This window comes from Clytia hemisphaerica, unplaced genomic scaffold (genome assembly GCF_902728285.1).
Source record: "Clytia hemisphaerica strain Z4C2 unplaced genomic scaffold, Clytia hemisphaerica genome assembly, whole genome shotgun sequence".
Lineage (NCBI taxonomy): Eukaryota > Metazoa > Cnidaria > Hydrozoa > Leptothecata > Clytiidae > Clytia > Clytia hemisphaerica.
The window spans coordinates 690,150-712,111 of record NW_027104114.1 but is presented as its reverse complement, the minus strand read 5'-3'; the positions used below and the strand labels follow the sequence as shown (position 1 = coordinate 712,111).

The 21,962-nt window shown below is 35.9% G+C and overlaps 2 protein-coding genes across 2 annotated transcripts in view; both read left to right on the top strand.

Moving 5' to 3' along the window:
• Positions 1 to 21,962, top strand: part of LOC136813397 (nuclear envelope integral membrane protein 1b-like) — a 351,044-nt gene that overhangs the window by 18,324 nt on the left and 310,758 nt on the right. The gene's annotated exons all lie outside the window — the stretch shown is intronic.
• Positions 251 to 2,984, top strand: LOC136813351 (uncharacterized). Its single transcript, XM_067069862.1, has 4 exons — positions 251 to 588; positions 926 to 1,045; positions 1,775 to 1,902; positions 2,213 to 2,984. Exons 1-4 carry the CDS (start codon positions 282 to 284, stop codon positions 2,738 to 2,740), a joined length of 1,083 nt encoding a protein of 360 aa, XP_066925963.1. The 5' UTR covers positions 251 to 281; the 3' UTR covers positions 2,741 to 2,984.

The window sequence follows — 21,962 nt, the reverse complement described above, 5'->3', positions numbered from 1 at the left end:
CATACAGGGCTAAGACATCTGTTAGGGACAATTGTAGTTAGACAGATAGACTTATGGGATCTTGGTGCAAATGTCACAAAAGTTGAGGTTAACATAATAATTTTAGTGTAACAGGAAAGTTTTATTTTCAGCTTCAAACGAGCTATCAAACGTAGAGGTGTGAGAGGGCCGAGTTTATTTCCAGGTGATACGATTCAATTGGCAAACGAAGGAACTAAAATTTAATCTTTAAATATACTTTCTAGTTCAAACGAAAAAAAAACGTAAACACAAAACTGAAAATGAAGACACCACTGCTCCTGCTAGCACTGCTTTTCGTGGTCACAATAAGAAGCGCTTATGGGAGCTGGCACAAATACAACCACGGTGTTAAAAACTTGATCAGTGGAATGGCATCTATGCCATCGAGTACGACAAAATTGTTCGGTGTAGGGCGCAATGGACATTTATGGGAAAGGATTTGGTCAGGCAATTCTTGGCATTGGGTAGATCATTGGGTGCCACCTGGCATGCTTTTGAGCGGCGATAAACTGGAATCAACTCCTTGTGTCATAAGGGAAGGAAAGTTGTTTGTTGTTTCCAAAAAAGGTAAAAATCAATTCATATACTTTTCTTTCCATAACTATTCTATGACTATCGAGTTCAAGATAATTCTTGAGGTAAAGAATAAAATGTATTTCCCAGGGCCACAGTTGACTGGGTCTAAAAACCGTAGATGTTTTTCAAGATAATTCAGCTCTTCGGTACGTGTCAACTGTAGTAAAACGATCTACAGCTCAGATAAGTGCAAGTGTACGTTTAACCTATAACACGTTCACTGATTGAAAAAACTATCCATAGCTCGTATACATTACAAGTATTAATGTAAACTTCACCAACTTTTGTTTGCCACGTGTTGTAACCTAACTGTTAATTTGATTGACAGGTCGATTGTGGGAGAGACATTGGGGTAATGGAAAATGGAATTGGGTTTTCCATGGCAGACCATTGAATTTCAACAACCAACGCGTTGATCTGGATCCGACCAAATGCATGGCAAGTAGAGGTAAGAAGGCTGAAATTTGACGATTGATAGACTTTTATAGCGCTTCTTACTGGAGCCTTGTACCTTGTAGATGATATTCATAACGTAATGTTTTCTACAGGAACAGTCCAGTTTTTGCAAGTAGTGACAAATTTTAAACAATTTTACTCTAGCTTACATTTCTTAAGTATAAGTAAGACTGCGACCGCAGTCGGAGGCAACCCGAAGGCTCCTCTTTCGATAGCTATCTACCCGAAGGTAGAGGAGGGCGCCAGTCTTTCTCCCTGGATTGCTCCACTTACCCTTGATCCTTCTCTTAATTTCTGAGCATCAAGCAGAGAGGCATCAAGTACCATTTTGGGAATCTTTGGTATGACCCGGCTGGGGGTTGTACCCGCAACCCTTGCGAATCGTAGCCGGATGCTCTACCACTGCACTACGGTCGCTATATAAAGACTCTTTAGAACTATCACTACCCGCTTAATTCCAATATCATCTTTGTTGATTAAAGCTTACTCACTGATAAAAACTTTCATACAACACCCTCTCAGAAGGTCAAACAATGTCGAAAAATGTTTTTACTACGGTAGCGTCAGTTAAGAAATTCAAGGTTTCGGTAGTATTGGAAAATCACAAATTATAGTTATTTCATCGTTCTAAGAATGCGCTTGAATATAAATGTGTAAAATAAGCATTTATCTAAACTGTCTGCTAGCCAGAAACAATTTTCATAATAATTTATTCACTTAGGTAACAACATGGACCGAGTGTTTGCGCGTGGTACCGATGGAGAGATATACCAGTTAAGATCGGTCCCTGGACCTTTTGGTGGCTGGAGTTGGAGAGCTCATTTCAGGCCCAATGGTGTTGGAATCAGGGTAAGCTGCTGCTAATTTTTTTTTCACATTTGGAATTTTGCTGTCGATTTGGTAAATAATCTTCAGCCACTAATCGATGTAATGAGAGTTAAATATTTTAGCTGATATCTATTTGAACTGTGAGAGTTCAGTTTCAAGTGTGTAACTTAACTTGTATTCAGAAATATGAATAATCTTCAGCCACTAATCGATGTTCTGAGAGTTTAATATTTTAGCTCATATCTATTTGAATTGTGAGAGTTCAGTTTCTAGTGTGTAACTTAACTTGTATTCAGAAATATGAAACAACAATTTTATATTCATTAACCAGATCGTGAGTGGAGGATTCGATGTCGGCATGACTGGTACACATCTCTACGCCATCGCCAACAATGGTCAACTCTATCGTTTCCCTTTGAGCCAAGGCACCGCGCCATCCTTGTGGGAGAATTCACTTGGTAGGCCATCCTTCACCAATCTTCAAAGCCTTTCTGTTAGCACCAGAAATGGCGTGACCAGAGTCTTAGTGGTGTCTGTCAGAAATGAAGTCCATACTTGGAGTGGTAACCCGAATACCTTCTCTGTAGGTTCTCGCCCGAACGGTGTCCACTCATTTGGGCAAGCCATTATCCTCTCCAAGGAGTTTCAGCATACTTGTAGTGGAAACACAGAAACGATGGTCATGGTTAGGACACTGCAAACAATATACTCCATGACCCTTCCAGGCTTCGCTTTTACACAAGTCGGTTCAACCCACCACCTCTTTATAGATGAGGTGCCAGCCGTTCTGCAAAACCCAAGATGCCCAAAAGTCTTCGTTGTCACCAGCGAAGGTGAACTTGTAGAATTTTTTGTTTAATTAATATTTTCATACTCTCTCTCCCTCTCTAATTCGAATTTCTATAATACGCATCTGTCTGTAATTCGAACTAAAACTTTGGTCCACTCAGTTGCAAATAAGTTTTAATGATCTATAAAATTGGAATCTTCTGATTCGGGTAAAAGTCATGGTCCCTTGAAGATAGAATTAGAGAGAGAGGCAACAATATTTATTTTTGTAACCAATGGAAAGTATTTTATTTGGAGAGCTATTTTTGTTTACACGCGCACAATAGCACAAAAAAGGAGAAACATGTTCGTCCAAAATTTCATTTCTTTAGTCCCTTTACTTTACTATCATACCTTGGGAGATGGGACATTGGACAATATGCCTGCAATAAAAAAAAGGATAGCTCGTCATTTGTACATACAAATCATAAATCCTTTACAAAAAATATGAATATTTTGAAGCCAATACTTTTTACACTAGCCATAACTTTCATTAAGGTGCCACCGCAGCAAAACGAACACAGAGAGTTGAATTTGCATTCAAAAGGAATGATCTTAGCCAGTAATTTTTGTTAAGAGTGACCTCTCATCTGAGACAAAATTCTTTCAAATGCTAACAAATGTGTCAAGGGAGTGATTTACAATCTACTTAGAGTGACATCCGTGCCTTGTCTTACACGTTTTTTATAAGAACAATTTCATAAGAATACGAGGCTGAAAATTGGCCAAAACATAAGAACAAATTTAGAAGAATCTGAGCCTCAGATTTCAGAAACTACTGAGAAGTACAGGTTTCCATTTTCATTGATATTGACATTTAAGCCTGAAAAACTCAAATAAAATTAAGAGCAGCCCAGCCAGAATCATATGACTTACTGGTTTTTCCTATAAAAAGCGTATATCTGAAGATACTGCTCTTCATATGTCATTTTACTAATGTACACGTTTCGCAACATAACTGTTCGATTACTTTGAGTAGAGTAATATTTTTAACCTATGAAGAGCGCTTAGCTTAATGTACTTAATAACTTACTTGTGGTTTAAAAAGGGAATTTCCCAGAAAAGGGAATTTCCTTAGATTTATTAACTCTCCAGGGATAAGAAAAAGACAAACTGAGTTTTCAAAATGAGTAATCAGATTAAAATAACTCCGGAAAAGTGTTTTTGATGATGATAAAACAATAGAGAGACCGTAAGATAAGAATGCTACCGTTAAGCGGAACTAAAATACGCGCGCAAAATTATGAGATGTTTGCCCAACTTCCTTATGCGTGAAGCTACGAATGCCATAACAAAAGTAAAAGTAAAAAAATCAGTTGAGTTAAGGGAGATGCTTATTGAAATTTAATAAGCATCCCTTTACTTACCAGCAACTGTGTTAATTCCAATGTCCTTCTAGCCGTATCACAAGCCAAGAGAACATCTTTCCGCACTGTCGTCAAAATCTGATCTGAAAAAAAAATAACAAAAGGAAACTCATTATTCGAAGCTCTGAATAGGGGCTATAAAGAGTCAACCTTCAAAGATATTGCTATCAAGCAACCCTACAAAATATCCCTGCTCACAATTTCGTTGTTATCGCTGGCGATTTCAACGCGCAAATGGGTAGGGACGTTGCTAACTTTTCATTTCATCAAAAAACAAACCGAAATGGTTCAAAATTAAATGACATGATCCTGGAACATGAACTGATTGCCTCCAATACTACTTTTATGAAAAAGCGCAACAAACTTTGGACATTTCAATCTCCGAATGGATCCAAAAGTCAAATTGATTTCATTCTCGTTCGTAAGAAGTGGAAAAACAGTGTCCACAACTCACAAGCCTACTCTTCCTTTTCTTCAGTAGGTTCAGACCATAGAGTTGTTTCTGTAAATGTCTTTCTTAGCCTAAGATCTTCCAAAAGAGCTACTCCAGATCCTATGAAGTCCATAGACTGGACCCAGGTTCTTGGGGACTCAGAATTACAATCAGCCTATGTCATCGAGGTCAAAAATAGGTTTGATGTTCTCTCCGAACCAAACGACGACGTCGAAACAAAATATTCAAATCTGATAAAAGCAAACGAACATGTCTGTCTCTCTTATCTTCCGAAAAAACAAAAATGCAAAAGTAAAGTTCTTCATGAGGATAACTTTGTCAAAAATGCGCGCAAAACCTTCGAGTCAGCCAAATTAAAACATCAAACACGTGCTACTAGAAGAAGCGGTAAAGCTCTCGCAGATGCGCAAAAAGGCTTGGATGACGCTTACCTAACCGCTGAATCGCTTTTTATTCAGGGAAAGATTGACTCGATCAAAGCTTTTCACGAGTCAAAAAAACATTCTGCTTCTTGGAAAGTCATTAATGAGATATCTGGACATAAGGACTACCCTTCCATTCAACTAAAGGGAGGTTCTGCAGAGAAAAGGAGGACAAACTGGCTAAAACATTTTAAAGACTTGCTCGGAAATGTACCAACAGGTAATGCAAACGCACTACCACTTCATCAAGTCTTTGAAAATCTAAACATTCCAACTAATACTTTTACCTTAGATGAGTTGAAGAAAACTGTAAAACTTTTTTCAAGTAATAAATCTTCTGGCTTAGACAACATTCCAACTATTTTATGGAAAGATCCTATTTTTTTGACACTTCTCCTCGAATTCTGTAACCACACCTTCGAATACCATTCTCCTCCATCAGCTTGGCTCACAGGGGGTATCATCCCTGTGCCAAAGAAAGGTGATCTCACCCTTGCTTCAAACTATAGGGGCATCACACTAATGCCAATCGCTTCAAAAATCTATAACAAACTGATCATGAATCGTATTGTCCCATATCTTGATCCTTTGTTGCGAAAAAATCAAAATGGTTTCAGGAAAGGTAGAGGTACTCTTTCGCAAATACTTTCAATTCGGCGAATCCTTGAGGAAATGCGTAAATTAGACAAAGAAGTTATTCTCTGTTTCGTTGATTTTAAAAAGGCTTTTGATTCTATTAACAGAGAAAAAATGTTTGAAATCCTTAAACTCTATGACATTCCTGACAAAATTATTCTTGCCATCAGGGCGCTCTACACCTCCACCAAGGCAAAAGTTATCTCTCCTGACGGGGACACTGAAATGTTTGACATCCATGCTGGTGTTCTTCAAGGAGACACCCTTGCACCCTTTCTTTTTATTCTAGTTTTAGACTACGTTCTTCGTATTTCTGTTGATCCTTTAAACTACAAGGGCATCCAACTTACAGCCAAACAAAGTAGAAGAAATCCCGCCACTTTTCTCACCGATCTAGACTTTGCCGATGATCTCGCCCTTGTCTCTGAGACAATTCAGTTCGCAGAAAACCTTCTCCACTCTCTCGAGAATGCCGCTAGTCAGGTCGGCCTTTTTTGTAACGAGGGAAAAACTGAATTTCTGTGCACTTCTGACTCCGTCCGTACTCTGAAATCGCTGAACAGTGTCAATATCAAAAGAGTAAATGATTTTAAATACCTTGGCTCCCACATTAATGATTCCGAACAAGACTTTAATATTAGAAAATCTCTCGCGTGGAGGGCCTGCAACAAACTAAACAAAATTTGGAAGTCTAATCTAGATAATAAGATTAAGGTACAAACCTTCAAAACCTTAATCGAACCTATTCTCCTTTATGGGTCGGAGACCTGGACAATGACGAGAGCCATGGAAAAAAGTATAGACGGGTGTTACACAAACCTCCTCAAAAAGGTTCAAAATTTAAACTGGGCGAACCATCCGAACCTCAATCAAATATACAATAATCTACCACGCATCTCGCGCATACTCACCAATAGAAGACTTCAGTTCGCAGGCCACTGTTTTCGAGCAAAAGAAGAAATAATATCCAGACTTCTTTTCTGGTCACCAACGGGTCTAGTAAGATTAAGGAAGTTAACCTTCCTGGATACTCTGAAGAGGGAAACAGGTCTCGAGATTGAGGAAATAAAGACAGTCATGCAAGATCGGGTATTGTGGAAGGAAGGCTACGCAAATTTTCCGACGTAAGTCGAAAGATGATGATGATGATGATCAAGCTGTATCAGTTGACCGGAAAATCTGGTCTTTTCACGCAATATTAAGGAAAATAAAACGACGGACAATATCAATGGAGAAATGGGGCCACATACTCATGAGTTGTATATCACGTTCTCTCCTTAGTGCTTGTTGTTTAACGGCGTTGAAAGCATCGGTGATCAAAAGAGCTGGTCTGCTTAGTGTTTCTAACACCTAACACTTAAATGTCTGAAAAGAAGAAGAAAAAAATATACAGTACCCCTTGTGAAGGGGCAGGGTAACGAATTCTTCATTTTAGATGTTAAAAAACCAAGACATTCTTCTTACTATTATACAATAAAAATGTCTTGGTTTTGGTTAGGATTGAGGATTTTATATTGTGGTATGAGGCTTGGTGAAACTCATCCACGTGTTGTTTTCTGCAGGCTGAGGTGCTTTGATTTTCATTTGCTTAGATCCCGAATAACTGGGGAGGACGGAAAACTCTTTTATCGTCTTTAATTTTGCGGATCAAAACTGCGAAAACACATCCACATAAACCCACTATTATAGCTGGGACCAAATTATGGCTTTGGGTCCAGTCGAAACAATCAAAAAGTCCTGCAACACAACAGGTTTTATTTACAAAATAAGATATTATGTACTTAAGCTGTAAAGCAAGAGAAAACCTTACATTTCTTTTTTATGATTGAAATCGACAGCATAAATAATATCTTCTTCCCCTTCTTGCTTGATCTTCCACATTGTTCCACCAATCATGTGACCCGCAAGGCAAGGGGTGATGCTTAACCCATGACCACGCCCTAAAAAGAGAACATGACTGAGATTAGTCAACAAGTCAACCTTATCAAATGATACAACCGACAAGAGAATTTTAATATGTGCCTGACATTGTTATGAAGTATATAATATGAACATTAAAGATCTTGACCAATCAGTTAGTTGACCACACCATAGAGGAGTTTAGCGAGTTTATGTTTTTTTTTGTTTTTTTTTTAACATTATTATTTCCTTGATCTCCAAAAATATTGGTTCTTCTTACAAGAAAAGTGTTATATAATGTATATGCTGTGTGTATAAAATATATAAATAACTAAACTAACAACTCGAACAGATACGGGAAGAAGGACTCATCGGAAGGAATAAGGAAAACTAAGTGAAGCTCGGAATCAGAATACTGAGATATGACGTTTGAAAGTTTGTTCGATTAGTAATAATTAAACTGGATAACGGCTTGTTCGCAAGATAGTCGTCCTAGATAAATTATGGCAGACAGTAAGAAATAAATAAACTATTCTTAGATAAATAATATCTCGTACAGTAAATGATTTTATGATTTTATATAGGCTGAGGACTAGGCATAGAAACAAGATTGTGAGAAGTGTAAAAAAAAAAAATAAAAAAAAACTATTGTAGTAAATTCGATGAGGCGTTTGAGTTGAGGAATGTGATACGTCGCTAATAGAATTAATTGCTAAATATTAAAAAAAACTAAAAAAAAAAAAAAAAAAAAAAAAAAACTGAGGATATGTACGAGAATGCAAGAGGGGTATGCTGTCCCAGCCTTATTGCTAAAGATATGGATACAGATATATTAAGCATAAATGTAAATAAATTTTAAACTAATTTAAAGCTCAATGTGTCAAAACCTAAGGTAAGCTTCAATGAAAAGGAAAGGATGAAGTTGGGTTAGGATCTTGAAGTAGTAAAACATTAGAATTCGCAACACTGTCAAGAATATAGTTATTGAGATACTTAGGTAACGTCGAATAGGTGATTATTATTAAAATTTCAAAGATCAAATAGAATTCAATGATTTAGCTAACGCCCTATCAAAATAAAATTTCCAAGCTAAATTTGCAAAGCTATCTTTTGATTCGATATGCTTAATATTAATAGGTAAATCATTAAAACATGTAGCACCCTCGTGCTCAAAGGTACCAGCCACACGATTTCTGTTTTCAACATCATGCAGAATAATGTTTTCAGAACGCAGCTCTCTGTCAGGGTTGGTTACTTTGGATAGGCGTAGGTAAGAGCCAATCGGGGTTATGGAGTGCGCTGTGTACGGTTTTTGCCATGGTGAAGTCGATCATTTCGGTGACGGGTAGCCATTTCAGCTCAATAACATCTTTGATGGAGGCGTGACGCTTCAGCACAAAACCAGCCGCGGCGTTCTGAACTTTCTGCAAACGTTTTAGTTGGTATTTTGCAGCATCTGAAAGTAGCACAGATCCATACATTAATTTGTGAGGACCAAGACTCCACTAGCATTTACGTTGGTGCCAGGTTGTGATGTTTGAAACTGTTTCAAGTTACGAAGTTAAAAACAGCACTTTAGCGTCTGATTAACATGCTCAGTCCAATCAAGCTGCTCGTTGAATTTGACGCCGAGAATCTTGAAGTTTGGACTCTTTCGATGTCTTGGCCGGCACTTTTTATCTCGGTGACCAAGTCAGCAAGCGAGTGGCGTTGTGCTAGCTGTCTGGTTGAAAATACAGTCATTTTTGTTTTCTTAGCAATCAAACAGAGATTATTTCGGTCCGACCACTGGTTAATGTTATCGATCTCTATCTGTACGGATTCGATGTATTCTGTATATCTTTGATTTTTGCGTGACGTAGTAGTGTTGTATCGTCAGCGTAGAGAAGATAGGTACTCTGACCATTAGTGTTTATTGTGGTAATGTATAAGTTAAACAGAATAGGGCCGAGTATACTGCCCGTGGAACACCAAACTGAACGTTTAACTTGTTAGACGATTTGTCGTCGATCTGAGCGTACTGTTTACGGTTGGACAGATAATCACCGATAAGAAACAAGACTTGTTGGGAGAAGCCAAGATTGTTGAGATGCTCCAGTATAATACGATAATCAACTGTATCAAAAGCTTTCGAGAAATCGGCAAAAATCGATAAGGTCACTTCACTTCTAATTCTACTCATAGCAGTTTTGATATCATCTTTCAGTTTAAGTGGAACAGTTGTGGTTGAATGAGATTTTCGGAAACCGGATTGACTGTCGAGGTAAATAGATTTCGTTTCAATGTGGTCTGTAAGTTGTTGAAGAATAACTCTTTCGAAAACCTTGGATAGGATTGGTAGGATGCTGATGCGTCTGTAGTCGACTAGTGATTGGGGATCGTTGATTTTGGGTACAGGACAGATTCGGCTAATTTTCCATTCGTCTGGAAAAGTTGACGTTGTTATACAGCTGTTGATGATGTGAGTCAGGGGTGATGCGAGGTATTCTGACACTGGTCAGAACTTTGATGGGATATTGTCTGGGCCGGTTGAGCAGTCCGATCTCAGTTTTTGGATGGCTTTAAGTACTTCGTCATAAGTCGCATGGCGAAGATGGAAGTTATCTGGATGATCAGGTAACTCGCGAATAAAGGATTTTGAGAGCTCTCCAGCATTCTTCCCGTCGGCGAACAGCAGTTGAATTGAAGAATTTGTTGATTTCGTCTGGATCGATACTCATACTTTTCAAGCGAGGGTGAAGAATTTTGTTGATGACATTCCATGATTTGAGAAGTTATTCGAGAAGGTTTTTTTAGAAACTTTTTTCTTTGCATCTCGGATATTTGATTTGAGATCGTTTCTTGTCTTTCGGAGCTGCTCCAGCTGTACGTCGTTTCGATCGTTTTTCAGACTCACTCGAAGTTCTTCTTTCTGACACTGGAGGTTTCGTACCTCTAGAGCTTTCATCCAAGGAGATGACGGGCGTGTCAATTTAACTTTTCGTATAGGTGCATGGCGGTCAATACACTCAGTGATTAGTTTATTGAGTGCACTGACCTTATCTGAGGTGTTGTCAAAAGCGTACACGATGTTCAATGGAAGCTCACGAAAATCGTTAACATAGCTTTCAAGTACAAGGCTTCGCTCGTCTCTAATGTATTTGTGTCGAGGTTCGTATCGAGGTTTATTGATTTTTAATATACAAAATGGAGAGTCATGATCGGATATTTCGTCACAGAAGACAACGTCACTCGCGATCAATTTCGTATCAGTGTTGGTAATGACGTGGTCAATGAGAGTTCTCGACTTTCTCGTGGGTTCGGATACTAGTTGTTTGAGATTGAGCGTACCCAAGATAGGCTTCGTGCTCAGGTGAGGGTTCAAGCAGATCGATGTTCAAGTCTCCTGTGATGATTATTGGACCGGTTATTGGAAATCAGTGACTCGAATTTAACTAACCAATCTAGCTTATCACGAGACTTGCTGCTGGGCTGATAAACAATACCGATTAGGACATTGGAAAGTCGATTCTTACCGGCAAGTTCAATCCACTGATGCTCAATGGTTGTGTCGAAAGATTCGATATCCTTTCGGGCTTTGTGGGGGATGTTTGATTTAATGTAATAGCCGACACCACCTCCACGTTTAGCGTCACGATTTCGAAAGTCTTTTTCGTAGCCTGCGATCTCATAGTGAGACAGCAAGTTTTTATTGTCTTTTAACCAGGTTTCGGACATGGTGATTATATCGAACTGGTGTGTGGAGAGATATGATTCGAATTCGGCGAAGGTAGACTTCATTCATTGGGTGTTCAGATGCGCTATGGAGAGGTGCTTTCGATGTTGGTCGAGCAGAGCCACAGAGGGAGGCGTAGTGTCATTGGTTAGATCGGGCACTGTAGAATCCAAATCAGACAAGTTTCGGATATTGAAGAATGGCTGGATGGTTAACGTACACGTGTGACAGGTCCATAGATACGGAACACGGGCATTATCTATTCGAACATTCTTACCGGCGCATTTATGGTGAAGCTGTTCTTTGCACGGTACACACTCAAACCGTTTCGAGTTTATTCTTACTGTTTTGTTGCATGAGGCGCATAAGATGGGTCCAGGATTGATTTTGACATCTCCACACAGTAACAGTCTGTTATAACAGCAATGGTTTGCATAATACGTGATTGGAGCTGAGCAGAAAGTTCTTTTGGATGTGTACAGTGCGTACTCTCGTTGTTTTTGTTGAATAGCACACGAGTCAGTCAATGTAAACAACAGAATCAGGAGCAAAAAGTTCATTTTTTCCATTTCCTATTGACGTTTAGTATGGAAAATACACCAAAAGATGCAGAATCTGTTCGAGAATCTTTTTGATGCAAAAATGCAATGATTTTCTTCTTTTTCTCGACTTAAACAGCAAAAAACTAATAAAAAACTTCACACTTTCTTTAGACGTTTGTATTTGCAGTTTTGATGACGGCGGAGAGACTGAAGCGATTTGGAATAACCCGCAGTTCTGACCGACCCGCAAAATCGAGGATGGTAAAAGTGCTTGTTCACCGTCGTTCGAAGCCAACCGTCTCCGTCACAAAAAAACACACATACATGAACTCGATAAACACAGGACGCTTGCTTCCACTCCTAGGGAAAAAAAATCCACAAAATCGAGCACAAACAATGAAAAACAAAGAGTATGACATTTTAAAAGTAATTATTTCAATTCATGACAAAAGAAATGTTTTTTTATTTAAAAAATCTGACATTCTTTTTTCCTCTGACTTTTTATTGTTTTTCTTTACAGCAACAGAATCTGTTCAAAACGAAGCGAGAAAAACCAGGAACAGTTTTTAGGTAGATGAAAACGTTACCAACGCTGTTCAAATAAATCAATCCTCTAGAAAATGCCTCCAGCATTAAAAGAGTTTTAAAGCCGATAGCATCGACTGTGAAATTTGTTCTGTCTAATGCAATCGAGAAAGCAATGTAGAGAACTTTCCCCAAAACAATTGACACCGTAAATAAACCGATAAGGAGTTTCAACGTCGCCAAAGCTTTCTGGTTTCGTTCTTTAGCTCTGCTGTAAGGTGCGTTTGCAAGGGCTTTTGAAATTCTGTAGTAAAATAAGCAAGTCAAGGTGAAGGAAAATATGGTCACAATTACAGTAGACAAGTCGAAAACTGTGAATTGGTCAGCTTGATGATTATTATTAAACAACGGTACAAATATAGCCAAGGAAATCAGAAATACTGCTAAAGAGAGAGAGATGAAATGTAATTTCCTCCATTTAGTGTTTCCAAAAGGATGGACGATGCTTTGATATCTCAAGAAAGAGATTATGATCAATACCAAGTTTGAATCTAATGAGAAGACGTTCAATAGGCTGATGACCACTGAACTGTACACTTCACCAAAACTATCAGATAAATAGCGGGAGGATCCAATAACTCCGATACAAATCACAAAATCGATGATTGCCAATTGAATCAATAGGAAATGGTAGGAAGTCATTTTCATCGTTTTGTCGATTTATTTGAATAAAGAAGTAAAGAATGATCAAATTGCCGACAAGACCAACAAACGCTACGCAAACTACAAGAACTCTGATGATTTTATGCATCTGAACGATAACTACATCCAGTGCGTCATTTCTGCTCTGTAGAATCTCTCTGGTGTTATTGGGTACCTTAAGTACCATTTTTAGCTTTTTATACGTTTAGTTCTTTATTCATTTATAAGTATGTTATTCTATAACTAATGGGTTGATATGAGAGTATATCAACTTTTTTGTACTCGGTAGAAATTCTTTTTTATCGATTCTGTATCCTGGTCAAGCAAACTGAAAACAAAATTCTTTCAGAACAAAATAATAAATTTTGACATGGAAAGGCTGATGAAATTCCACGACTGAACAACAGGGTCTTTGTTCCTTTTTCGCCTTTTTTTTCCCAATATTTTTTTGGTTTGAAAGATTTGGAGATATTATCATCCTGATTGATCAATGAAAAGTAAACGCATTTTTATGATATGAAAAAATAATTAATTTTTGATATGGAAAGTATCTGAATAGATCTGAAATAAATAAATGAAAGTTAAATGAAAATATAAAGAAAAATAATATAAAAAGGGTTTTGCGCATTGCAGAACGCCCAAGTCAGCAAAGATAGTTTCATCGTTACGATTTCAAAGCTTTTAGCGGGAAATTTTAAAGTACTCTCTTAGGTATCACAATTTCCATTCGTGATAAGGGATCACAGGGAATTCCTGGGGGGACCATGACCCACTCGACTCCTTTTCAAACTCAAGATTGACCAATTTTTTGACGTCCAAAGGCCCTCCAAAGGGCTCCTTTATTTAACAAAATAAAAGTCAATTCACTTTGCTGGCTGACAAAGGGTAGGAATCATACTGTTAGGGTCTCAAAAAACGTCGTAGACTGGACAAACTGTTTCGAGCACACGAGCTGCGCGCGCACAAAATTTAAATATGCGATGGTTTTAATTGGATTTTATTATATCCTTATATCCTTTATACCACATGCAGTTCTTATTGGAAAATGTTCTTTTAAAAACAGTTCAAAAGTGAACATATCGCTTTATTGTATCGCTAATTAATTTTCTATTAATGTCTTCAAACTTTGATGTGAAATCTAACGATCTTCATTCGATTGTAATTAAGTAAATAAAAACAAACTTTAAAAAAAAAAGATTTACTCTAATTTAAATTAATTTAAGATAGCAAAAAAGAATGATTCTTATTGTGAAGATCGTCAACTGGAAACAAGAGAAAAACTTAGTGGCTCATTACATAGCGTCAGCCCCCCAGCTAGTTGGCGGGAGGGTTACACCCTAAATTTTTCCCAAAAAAGGAGGGGGCTGGAAGTACACCACTTTTTTGGGGGGAACTATGTAATTGGGGGAGCTAAAATCTCATCACTTAACGTGGGGGCTAAAAAAATTCAGCTTAATAGCTGGCTTCAATTACCCAAATTGAAGCCCATGAATCTGAAAAATTTTCCCCTGCAGCGCAATATCTTCATAAAAAGTGTGCAAAATATTTTATCTTAGACTTAGAACTGAACGCAATTTACATTGGAAAACCCTTTTTTACTGGATCGATTTTTTGAAAGTGTCAAGGGTCTAAAGTCCTGGCTAACAAAAAATTCTTAAATCTTTGGGGGGACTTAAAAAACTCAGGGGGGATCTAATTTTTGCCTGGGACCTAAACCCAGGCTGGCGCTATGCATTATCACGGTGAGAAAAAACATGCTTAAAGTAACACAAAGAGTCGGAAAATGGACTCTTTTGCATAGCCAATTTAGCCCAATTGTTGATGTCATTTTATTGAAATCTTGCTGGGTTTTGGCACAGACATTGCAAACTTCTGTGAGACGGAAATCTTCCAAATTCTTGGACTCATTGGCAATTTGACCATTACTTTCTTCTTCATTCAAATTAATCAAAGAAAACTACGAAACTAAAAATACGTTTTAGGTAAGGTTCTCTACATTGCTTTCTCGATTGCATTGAACATAGCTAAGCTTCTAGTTTAATCATCAGGCAACCAAATCCTGTCCAATATGGAGGCGTTTTCAAGAGAATTGATTTATTTGAACAGCGTTGGTAACGTTTTCATATACCTAAAAACCTGGATTCTCCAGCTTTGTTTTAAACATGCTCTACTGTCCCAAAAAAACAGGTTGAATTCTTTAAATGATATAAATATTTAGATGAAACATGTAAATAGCTAATAAAACTGATAAAATATAACAGTTTTTTGAAAACCATCCCACTGTGTAAACATTATCAACCAACAAAACCCACACCGCCAAAATTGTAAAAATAAGTCAATATAAATTCTATCACAATTTATTGTAAAATATTTTTTTTCCAACATTCTGATACCAATCATGGCTGGAGGCATCATGTGTAGAGTGACTGTGTGGCATTTCATTGCTTTTAATGAATTTTTGGAAATCGTGACCCTTTGAGAGAGAAATTTTTGATTTTCGTGATTTTAGGACCCTTTCAGAGACTAACTTTTGAATTTGTACCCCTTTGAGAGACTTTTGAGGAATGAGAAAAGGTACCCTTATGGCTCGCACATACCCGGCACCCATTTTGCCTAAGTACCCCCCCCCCCGGGACCAAAGAAAACTGACGCCATAGTCAAATCTGTCGATTAAAAATTTCCATGAAAATTATATAATCGAAAATGCTTTTTTCAACATTCTGGAGGTGTTCAAAGTTAGAGGTATCATATGTAGAGCCAAGCAATGCATGAAAAGTCATTTGCTATCCCATTTGCCATGAGATATATGAGTCAACAAATCAAACAAAAACCATAATAAATCATGTCTCTTCACTTTCATGTCACATCGTGTTTATATGGGGTAACCAGAAAGCCAATCCACAACTTTCTTGTGGCTCTTCAGCCATCTTCCTTTATTATGGAGTGTTCCAAAACTATTGGTAGGTTGTTTGGAAGTAAAGTTCTAGTCTAACTTTAAAACAAACTGCATCTTTCCAGCAGAAACTCATGTTTCAACCTGCTACATTACAATTGTCAGTCTGCTACTAACATGTAATAGTTTTATTATGACCGAGCTTGAGAATCCGTAGGCAGAACTTGTAACATATATTATGTGTATACTTATATCAGTCGATTTGAATCATGATACATTACTCACATTTCACTGGATGCGTTTTCGCTGTGAAATTATCCGCAAAATTCGCTGACCGCGTTTCGAGACGGAGGCTAATTGCGTATTACTTTTGATAGATTTCGAATTAAAGTCTGTCCAGATATAATTGGCAGTGGAAACAAGAATGCCTGTAACTTTTGATAGTCAGATATAATAATGGAAATTTTTTTGCTTATTTTAGAGAATCAAAAGCGCTATATTTGAATGTATTTTTGGTTGAAAAATTTGCGATTTTTAGCGGTTAAATTTGCGATTGTGAAAATTGAGCTTTTTTTCTACTTATGCTATAACGTTCATTTTTACACCAATGCTAGTTCAACCTTAGGTTAAGAAGTTTATTAAATTTCAAGGCAAACAGGAAAGTCCTTCGGAAAATATGGGAGCCGAAATACCCCTTGGTAGCACTTTTCTGTGAAATATCAAATCTCCAACTTATTACTAAAAACGGGGGTAGTGATATGATCGATAAAACAGTTTTTCGATCATAACACATTTTACGATCTCTTTAATGACCTCATAGCCAAACTGTGTTTAGTGTTTTGGGAATTAGCAAAGTTCTTTAATGACTTAAAAATAATAAAGGCAATATAACTTCATGCTTATCTTTTCAATAAAAACAATTATACTGTGATTTCACTTTGTTTCGAAATAATCAATGATACCAATAATAACAATGCACCGACACTTAACACTTTTCAACTTTTAATTGCACTGTTCAAAAAAGATAACATAACCCCCGTTTTTAGTAATAAGTTGGAGATTTGATATTTCACAGAAAAGTGCTACCAAGGGGTATTTCGGGTCCCATATCTTCCGAAGGACTTTTCTGTTTGCCTTGAAATTTAACAAACTTCTTAACCTAAGGTTGAACTACCACTGGTGTAAAAATGAACGTTATAGAATAAGTAGAAAAAAAGCTCAATTTTCACAATCGCAAATTTAACCGCTAAAAATCGCAAATTTTTCAACCAAAGATACATTCAAATATAGCGCTTTTGATTCTCTAAAATAAGCAAAAAAAATTTCCATAATTATATCTGACTATCAAAAGTTACAGGCATTCTTGTTTCCACTGACAATTATATCTGGATATCTTTTTTTGTTTTTCATCTTCGTGTTTGAAAATTTTAGAAACATTTTTACGCATAACATTCCACTCCGGATTGTCTTTCCAAAAAGTATAAAATCGCTATCTAATTCGAAATCTATCAAAAGTAATACGCAATTGAAAATTCACTGCCAGGTAATTTGAAATGTACTTTAAATACTGAATAAGGAGGCGTAACCATTGTTTGCATGGATGGGAAAAAATTTTGATTGTGATCCTCTCAAATGCTTAAAAATGCCTCTATTTTAAACATATTTTTACAGAAATAAAGCTTTAATTACATGAATACCGTATTTACCCATAATAATGATAATACCATACAAGTTCGCAGGTCACCGTGCGAGCAGATGGGCCTCTATGGACCGCTCTTTGTTCGGTTTACAATTTTCTTAATGTAGAGGTTTTCCTAGGGCTCCCCCTGACTTTGAATTTGAAGTTTGCGTCCTTTATTGAAGTATTCATTTCTTGGGCTTTGATACACCACTCTTTGATTGTCTTCCTTTCATTCTTCGTAAGATCTTCTGTCACCCGGAAGGGTAATCTTAAGGGTAATCGTCCTTTGGTGATTGCCTTTAACACTGTATTTTTGTCTTCTTCGTTTGCAAATCGGACTTTTATTGGTAGATAGCGTTTCTCATCTTCTCTTTTTTTCGAAAATTTTCCGATTCTTTGAATTTCTTCAATTTTTATATTCCTTAAGTGTAGCATCATAGTTAAGACTTTTTCATGAAGATATTCTTTGTCGTAGATTTTGGTTGACTACTTTGAATCTTCAGTGGATTCGTCAACACCATGAAGAATTAGATTGCATGCTGTGTATTGAATCTGCCGTTCCTCCTGTTTTTCTCTTCGAAATGCATTTTCTATTTTCTTCTCGATTTGCCTCAACGTGACTGCTGCGTAGCTTCGTGGTCTTACTTCTTCTTTCTTTTCAATGATGTTTTCCATCTTCTTTTCGATTGTTGCCATTCTGGTCTCAAAACTACCCTGGTAAAAATTCTTGATAAGATCTGAAAAGATCGTTGAAGATCTTTCAAGATCTTTAACAAGTAAGAATCTTATAAAATCTTTGTAAGATCTTACAACGATTCTTAGGCAATCTTGAAAATTTCTTCCAGCAAAAAGATCTTTAAAGATCTTGTAAAGAAATCGCTAAGAATTGTCAAGATACTTCCCGCGTATTTATAGTAAGATAATTATTATTTCTTATTAAGTTCTTAAGGGCTCTGACCATAGTGAATTTTTCATAATTGCCGTGTTTAAAATAGGTTTTCTGACAGATGTAACCAACAAAACTATGGCATGTTATACATTTTCTGTTAGACAAACTATTCCTGAATCTGAAAATTCAAAAATTGCATTGAAAAAATTTGATGAAAAAGAAAATGAAGACTTTTGCTAGGAAGAGTATTTCAACATTGAAGAGCTTAGTTTCGGCGAAGAAAAAACATTTTGAAAAAATTTTCGCAGTAGATGTCTTTTACCGAACAATAAAATTTTTTGCAGAAAATTTTTGTAAATACTTCTTTGTCTCGAAATCTTCAAAATAGTGCTTTTTCATCAATTTTTAATCTGGATTTTGCTTAAAAAAACAGTCATAACTTTTGACACATCTTTTCAGAAAAATTTTCCGCAGAATTTAAAATAGTTCAATTCTTTGCGGACAGTGTAAAGAAATTTTGAAACAAAAAAGTTAATTACCCATTAAAACTAAGCACTTTTTGTAAAAGAGGGTGATGCAACATATTATTAACATCTTTTTAAAGTTCATAACGTCATTTTTGCAATTAAATTCTTAATTACTCTTAAGGGATTCGATTAAAAAGCAATTTATAAAGACAATTCTTCGTTAAAAGTGTTAAGGAACCTGAAATATAACTTTTATGTTCAAATACCAAAATCAATTTTTGGACTATGGTCAGAGTGGTCAGAGCCCTTAAGTAGAATCTTACGAAGTCTTAAGCCATTAAATATTTTAAGATTCTTTGCGTAACTTGTAAAGTTTTTATAAAGAGACTTTCCAAATCTTAACTAACTATTATGTGCAAAGAAGCTTTAGGATTTGTTATGCGCAGATATGTAATTTTTGCGCAGAGATGTAATTTCTGCGCATATATGTAATTATTTTGCGCAGATATGTAATTTCTGCGCAAATATGTAATTATTTTGCGCAACTATGTAATTTTGAGCTGCGCAGATATGTAATTAAATTTCTGCGCAGATATGTAAAACACGACCTTTTGGACTTAGTTATTTTTTGAAAAACTGACTCGATTTTAACATTAATTTTTCAAAGTATTTAATCGCATTGTTCTTGGACTATGACAGACATTTGGCGATTGTTGTTTTTCTTATAAGCATCATCTTTATAAGAAACAAGTCAATATCTTTTTATCAAAGTGATATTGGCTTTCGGCGATTGGTTCTATCAAAGCAACTAGGGGACAGTGCTAAATGACTTATAAGCATCAACTTTATAAGAACACAATTCATAACTCTTAAACCAATAGATATTAGCTTTTGGCGTTTGGTTCTTTCAAAGCAAATATAGGATTGTGCTTAAGCTAGAAAAATTTATTTTTCTTATAAGCATCAAATTTATAAGAACACAATTCATAACTCTTAAACCAATGATTATTAGCTTTTGGCGTTTGGTTCTTTCAAAGCATATATAGGATCGTGTTTAAGCTAGAAAAATTTATTTTTCTTATAAGCATCAACTTTATAAGAACACAATTCATAACTTTTAAACCAATAGATATTAGCTTTTGGCGTTTGGTTCTTTCAAAACAAACATAGGATAGTGCTTAAGCTAGAAATTCTTTTTTTCTTATAAGCATTAACTTTATAAGAACACAATTCATAACTCTTAAACCAATAGATATTAGCTTTTGGCGTTTGGTTCTTTCAAAACAAACATAGGATAGTGCTTAAGCTAGAAATTCTTTTTTTCTTATAAGCATCAACTTGATAAGAACACAATTCATAACAAACCAATGATTATTAGCTTTCGGTGATCGGTCTTTCAAAGCAGACATAGGATTGTGCCTAAAAAAGAAACATTTATTTTTCTTATAAGCATCAACTTGATAAAAACACAATTCACAACAAACCAATGATTATTAGCTATTGTTTGATAAATCAAATCTCTGAAACTTAGAAAAAAATCCTTGTTCTTATAAATTTCTTATAAACTAATGTTAGATTTAGGAAAATTCCCTATTTCTTTCGATAGAGCCGTTGCAGAATGCTGATTCCACTTAGAACAAAAAATAATTTCTCTCCTTTTAGATGGCTTAAAGTTGAATATTTTGCCTTGGTTTAATTTATAGGGGGAAAATAAAAAAGCATGTAATTTTTTTAAATATCTTTAACAATCAGTGTCAAAATATTCCTGAAATATATAACATTCTTCAGAATTTAAAGTTCGAGCGAGAATCACACCTTCAATAATCCCACTCTATTTCATTGGATAATTCAATCCAATATAATGACTTTGCTCGTAGATCGAGCCATGAAAAGGAGAAGGTAGTTTTTTTTATCATAAATTAGTCCATGTTTTGGTAGAGACAACCAATAGAATTTTACTTTATCTCATTGTAATGTAAAGAAATACAATCCATATCTACAAAATCAATAAAGTTTACATAGATGCGAGATCTCGAGTCGAGTTTTTATCGAAGATCTCACTATGTTGTACTTTTTTATTAGGTTGTACCGATAAGATAAATAGAAAATCCGAATCTTTTGCTTACCTTGCTAGATGGGTTCGCATCTTTTAAAAGAATTTGGATACTCTTTTTTTTTTTTTTAGGTTTCAGCCTAAAGATATTCTTAACATGTTCTCCCTTGTTAACTTTGTAATAACTACCGTATTTTTTCAAGTAAACGCCCTGGGCCTCTTTTTAATTTTAAGACTTTCAGGAGGGGTGTTTATTCGAGGGTATATACCATAGTTACCATTCTACCAAGAGTTATTTGATTCTCATAAAGTAGTTGCTTATAGGAAGAATTACTATGCTCATAATATTATATGCCTTTCCTTGTTTACTTTGTAAGAACTAAATACTGAAAGGTATATGACCATCTATGAAAAGCTATCGACTTGATTCTTATAAAATAGGTGCTTATAAGAAAAATAAATATGCTCATTCTATGCGCCGTTCCTTGTTTGCTTTGTAAGAACTAATTACCGAAGGGTATATCACCGTCTATCAAGAGTTCTTGATTTGATTCTTATTAAGTAGTTGCTTATAAGAAAAATAAATATGCACATATTATGCGCCGTCCCTTATTTGCTTTGTAAAACCTAATAACCGAAGGGTAAATGACCGTCTATCAAGAGTTATTGCTTTGATTCTTATAAAGTAGTTGCTTATAAGAAAAATGATAATGCTCATATTATGCGCCGTTCCTTATTTACTTTGTAAGAACTAATTACCGAAGGGTAAATGACCGTCTATCAAGAGTTATTGCTTTGATTCTTATTAAGTAGTTGCTTATAAGAAAAATAAATATGCACATATTATGCGCCGTCCCTTATTTGCTTTGTAAAACCTAATAACCGAAGGGTAAATGACCGTCTATCAAGAGTTATTGCTTTGATTCTTATAAAGTAGTTGCTTATAAGAAAAATGATAATGCTCATATTATGCGCCGTCCCTTATTTACTTTGTAAGAACTAATTACC